This window comes from Galeopterus variegatus, unplaced genomic scaffold (genome assembly GCF_000696425.1).
Source record: "Galeopterus variegatus unplaced genomic scaffold, G_variegatus-3.0.2 Scaffold404, whole genome shotgun sequence".
Taxonomy (NCBI): domain Eukaryota; kingdom Metazoa; phylum Chordata; class Mammalia; order Dermoptera; family Cynocephalidae; genus Galeopterus; species Galeopterus variegatus.
The window spans coordinates 120,125-126,121 of record NW_007726515.1 but is presented as its reverse complement, the minus strand read 5'-3'; the positions used below and the strand labels follow the sequence as shown (position 1 = coordinate 126,121).

At 37.6% G+C, this 5,997-nt stretch overlaps 1 protein-coding gene across 1 annotated transcript in view; it reads right to left on the bottom strand.

The window, feature by feature from the left end:
- Positions 1 to 3,666: 3,666 nt before the first annotated feature.
- Positions 3,667 to 5,997, bottom strand: part of AK5 (adenylate kinase 5) — a 75,737-nt gene continuing 73,406 nt past the window's right edge. Inside the window, exon 6 of the mRNA XM_008568358.1 lies at positions 3,667 to 5,033. Within this exon, the coding sequence (XP_008566580.1) occupies positions 4,965 to 5,033 (69 nt within the window). The 3' untranslated portion in view covers positions 3,667 to 4,964. The remainder of the gene's footprint in view (positions 5,034 to 5,997) is intronic.

Genomic DNA, 5,997 nt, shown 5'->3' with positions numbered 1-5,997 from the left:
TTCAACCCATAATTAGGCAGGACAGTAGCACTTGATGGTAACTTCTGTAAATTCTGTGTTTGTATAGAAATAATACCAGTTAGTTTTGGTGAATTGTTCAAAAATTCCATAAAGTAGGAAGTTATGCTTTGGAAGAGGGCTATGAGTGATACAATTGTTATATAAACAGAATAGACAAAATAAACCCATTGAATGCATTTTTCAAGGGCAAAGGTTTTGAGACTTTTGAGTGGTAAAGAAGATTATTTTTTGCTTGAGCGGAAAATGTGTTTATTTTGCATTTTTTGGCTCCAACCAAATAGTCCCCATAGCTTTAAAAGGTCCGAAAGGGTAGTAGTAGGTAATTTTTTGTTGTTTTAATTTGAGGGTTGCAGGAATGGGCGGGGCTATCATTTGCAAGTAGGCCTTTCATCTGCCTACAAAGAAGTATTGGCTGTAAGGGACAACAGACTGTAAGAGGCCTACTTGTTAAAGCATTTCTTGTTAAGTGGTATTTAGTAGGTCAGATCTATTTCCTGTTATATTATGCTCAAGTTATTTACTAATAACTGAAGGAACTTTAATGATACCTAAACCACTGCTGTAAGGTTTAGATAGAGGAGGTTTCCTTTGGTGTTATACACTAATAATGATAGAAAACACTGATCTAGTGCTTAGTATGTGCCAAGCAAGCATATAGTAACTAATTACTTTTCAACAACCCTATGAGGCAGGTTCATTATCCTGTTTTCTTATGAGGCAATCTAGCCAGAGAAGTAACTTGCTGAAGGTCATATAGTTAGTAAAGTGGTGATGCTTGGACTTTAACCTAGACAGATTACTCCAGAATCAGTGTGTGCCTCACTATCCTATTTCCCGAACAAGAATATTGCCTTTGTGTCAGGCATCACTAAGGTGTTAGGAATGGAGGGTGTGCAGGGGTTGCTTTTCATTCTTTTTTCCTGGTGTGGTATGACTCCTCGATTACAAACCTGAGCCTATGTCCAGGTTTGTAGCACAGAATAGGGAAACATATATCTGTGGATAGGGGGAAAGCACTGAAATGTTCTGCCATTGTGAATTAGAAAAACACACCTACATATAAATTACATATTCTAATATGACAGCAAACGTGGTTATGAGGCTTTGGGCAAAGTTTGGACTAAGGCTTATGTCTTCTGCCTCAGGTAGGATTTTTTTTTAATGCATGTTGGGTGCTTCTCACTTACCTTAATAATACCTTGCCCATTTTTCTCCCCTTCCCCCTTTTGTTTAAATTAAATCACAGAACACAACAATTTACTGAGGTGTGAGGTGTGAGGAACATTAAAAAAAAAAAATGAAAGAGAAAATAGTACATCACATGTAGTAAGGATATATATTGTTTTGTGAAATTTCTTTTTCAATTATAAATACAAGGGTACTTTAAAAAGTTGATGGCAAAATAGAATTAAAAGATAATATGAATCTTTCCATGAACTTTTTGAAGTACCCTCATATATGTGTGGCATGCTATATAAACTATTTCTTACTATGGATAACAAAGTTTGAAGTCCATTGTTCTAGGTGCACTGTATGGAATTGGGAGCTACCAGATTACAAGTAGGTTTTTCCACAAGATTATGGAGGCATTGTCCCTTTTAGGCTGTAAAGTGTTTTTATTTCTTACCTTGATGGAAAATGTGCTTTTGTTTTATGATCCCAGGAAAAACATGACTTTTTTTTTCCCACAGTCCCTGTAACCGATTAAGTGAATTTTTGAGAGTTGTGTCACATTTAGCTTCATGAGAACAGGAACATCCACGTCTGTCTGTATCTCTAGGGCCCGACTTTTAATATATTCTCAATAAATATTTGTTGGTTGTATGACCAACGTTTTGGTGCGTTACATTTTTTTCTTTAGGAAGTTAGGAGATGCCATCTGTGCCTGAGTGTGTCTATGAGATCCTTGGAATGCTTTCCTCAGGAGATCTTTATGGGGCTGTGAGGGGACAAGGCAATTGCATCCTATGTTATCTGGAGGATGTAGTTCAACTCTGGGTGGCTGAGGAGGTTTTTGGCCCTCTGTGGGAGCCCAGTTAGGCCATGTGTCTTGATTTTCTGCCAGTGTTTTAGAGTGATGTAATGGAAAGGACACTGGAGTGAAAATTCTGGGTCCTAGTCCTAATTGTGGAAGTGAAACACTCAAACATTGACAAAGAACCACCTTTCATTGAGTACTAGGAACTAATAAATGATTTATATGTATTGTTTAATCCTCATAACTCCTCTGTGAGTTGGTTACTATTATGATCTCCACTGTACAGATGAGAAAACTACAGATAGAGAATTTAAATATGTTAGCTCTCAGTGATAATTGCTGTGTGGTGCTGTGGGATAAAAAACTGCCTTTACAGAGCTTATAGTCTAATGCAGAAGACTAGTAATAAACAAGTAAATTTTAAAAAATTACTTGATTTTAGGCAGAAATAAATGCTGAGAAGAAAAATAATGCTCAAAAATAATAAATAAAGAATGGGAGAATGGGGAACAGTCTCCCATTTTAGATGGAATAATCAAAGAATGCCCTGATGACAAGGGTACATTTGAATAGAGACCTGAATGGAGTGAGGGAATTCGCTGTGTGGATAATCTGTATGAAGAAGTGGAAGGATAGCAGTGGCAAAGGTCCTGAGCCAGTAAAGAGCTTGGCTTATTCAGGCAACATTAAGATGGCCAGTGTGGCTTGAGCCAAATGGGCAGGAGGAGAGTAGTACTGATAGGGTCAGAGAGTACAGGGCCAGCTCAGTTGTGGCCTTGAATGTAGGTTATTGTAAAGGAGTTGGGGTTGTGTTGTGATGTCTTCTATATACACACAAGATCTTTATCTAGGCAGAGATCTCTAAGGTCCTTTCCTATTCTAAAATTCTATGATTTTAGAATAGTAATGTTATTTCAAGCCATTCAGATCAGGAACATATATTTTAGCAGTTCTGTAGAAGAGTTCATCTGCACCTCTAGATACTCTTCAGGGGCAAAGCCATTCACCCTTGCTGATTTTTTTCAAGACGGCTGCCAACTACAGCCATAAAAGCCATTGCTGGGCTTGTCTGCCTTCCTGCTGTCTTATTTCTCTTACTCAAGCTGTCAAAGCTGTGGTGGGCATGGACCGTGTTTGCCAATATGTGGTATGTCTTTGAAGAACATTAATCCCTACTAAGAGTCATTTTATGTTTTCTGGCACAACTGGTAATTTTCATTCTGTAACCCTTTTTTTCTGATTTGCTCAAATATTCCTTATGCTCCTCTATCGAGTGTGACAACTTGGGGTAGTAATAAAGTATTTGACAACTGTGTGAGTTGTGAGAATATTGCCCTTTTTGTTAATAGAGGCATAATTGTAACCCAAGAAATTTCATCTTTAGCAAACAGTGACATTTCTGTTTAAGAATGAGTGCCAGAATGTAAAAAAAAAAAAAAAAAAAATGAGTGCTAGAGAAAAAGGAAATATGAAAATTACCGTGTATCATGAATACATTAAGAAGAATTCTCTGTGTAATAGCTCAAAACTGATGTATGGCCAGAATTCAAACCATATAAACATATCAGAAATCTCGGCGATTACTGTATTTGCTTCTAATTCTGTTTGGAGTAAGGCTTCAAATGCTTTGCAGAATGATGTGAGTTACAAATAAATAGAAAAAGTTATCCTGTCTTCCATTTTTTTATTTGTACATATCCATTTCAAGAAAAAAAAAAAAAGACTTTAAAAATACAATTCTGTTCCCAGAAATAGATCCTTATCTGCACAAACATTGAAGAAAAATCCATGCAAACTGAAGCCATGTAGTTTGTAGTGATTGAGTGGAAGATGCAGTTATTCCAGTAGAATATATTAGAAGCTCTGATTTGACAACTGATTGCACAAAAGAGAACCCAAACTTCACTGGTTTGATGCAAGGAAACACGGTCTTGCATATGGGAATGGTATGGTTTGCAAAGTCCTGGAAAGGGCCCATGTGAGACAAATACAACATTGGAATCTGCCAAACATTGCTTACTAACATGCCCCTCACCTGCATCAGTTTTGTTATTGTATTTTTTATACTTGCTTGGCAATAAGTAAATGGGTGATCATTTAAAATCAAAATTCTAAGTTGATATTTGTCCAATGAATGAAATAACAAGTCATCTTATGCTTTTAAATTACTTTTGGTAATTGATATTAATTTATAGTTGCTGAAATGTATCACCATGTAGAGAAGAGACTAGGTTATACAATCTATCAAATTTGTTCTCTTAGTCATTAAGATAGTATTACACATAGCCAGTTTCCTAAAAATAGAGAATGTTTCTGATGACTAACCTGGATTTTGCTGTTTGGAAAAGCTATATAATTTCACTTTTTAAAAAGTTACTTTCAAGTTTGACATGCTTGATGCCTCTATAGGGTGTACATGGCATTGTCTAGTCAACCCACTCTCTGGCTCTTAGCCACTAGTGGACAGTAGTTGAGGAAACAGAGTCAGGTACCTGATAAAGATGCCCAGGTTTGCTGCCCATCTGGAAACAGCATATAAATTTTGGAGAGAGGAAGGAAGATGTGATGGGAAGTTACAGATGCTCACTAATGAGATGCTCTCATCACTGATACGATGAGTGTAGAACCAAACGATCAGACTCCAACAAGTCCTGGGGACACCACTGACACAGACCGGCACTGTAATGCTGTTTACATACTGACTTAGCTCTGAGGTACAACCTACATGATAAAAAGTGTGCATGCTGTGAGTGCAGACAGCTGTCTGAAGTATGAAGGAAAAGTCAATAGTCCCAAATACACCATGCATGATTTCCATATTTCTCATACATGTCTAGCTGGGAAGCAAACAGTGATGTCAGGTTCAGGGGGACACAAAAGGTTTAACTTGAAACACTTTTAAGGGATGAACCTTTTAATGTTTTTCTCTGTCTCCACTCTCCTTAACGTACATGCATTTTTGCTTTCAGAAAATAGAGTCAATAGCAATGCAGAGTTGAAGAAAAACTTCTTCTGGTGTTCCCTCTGCATTTATCTGTATTTAAAGGGAAAAAAAGAGAAAGTTAGTTTTAAGAAATGTTTGTAAATAAGATTACTTTTAATAATGAAATAAAAATTACCTGCTTATAATTTGCTCTGCAGAATTTTAAAACGAGACCCCCCCCCCAAAAAAAACCCAACAACCCAGAGTGAAAAGTAGTTGTTTAAAAACTAGGTGCTTAAATTAAAACGAGATACCACTATACATCTAATAGAATGGCCAAAATCCAAAACACTGAGAACACCAAATGCTGGCCGGGATATGGAGCAATTGGACCTCTTGTTCATTGCTGGTGTGAATGCAAAATAGTACAGCTACTTTGGAAGATATTGCACTTTCTTAAAAAACTAAACATACTCAGGGCCGGCCCGGTGGCGCACTGGAGAGTGTGCCGCTTGGGGGTGTGGCAGTGCTCCCGCCGAGGGTTCAGATCCCATGTGGAGACTGGTTCCCGCTCACTGGCTGAGCACGGTGCAGGCGCGGCACCGATGGTTGCGATCCCGTTGCCGGTCCCCGGTACGGGCGCGACACTGAGGGTTGCAATCCCGTTACCGGTCAGTAATAAAGACAAAAAAAAAAAAAAGGAAAAAACTAAACATACTCTTAACCATACGATCCAGCAATTGCTGTCCTCGGTATGAGTTGAAACTTAAATCTACACAAGAACCTGCACACACATGTTTATAGCAGCTTTATGCATAATTGATAAAACTTGGAAGCAACCAAAATGTTGTTCAGTAGGTGAATGAATAAAATAAATTGTGGTACATTCAGACAATGGAGTATTATTCTGTGCTAAAAAGAAATAAGCTGTCAAGACATGGAGGAAATTTCAACGCATATTACTAAGTGATAGAAGCCAATCTAAAAAGGGTAGGTATTGTATTGGTCTAATTATATGACATTATAGAAACAGCAATACTATGGAGACAGTAAAAAGATCAGTGGTTGTCAGAGG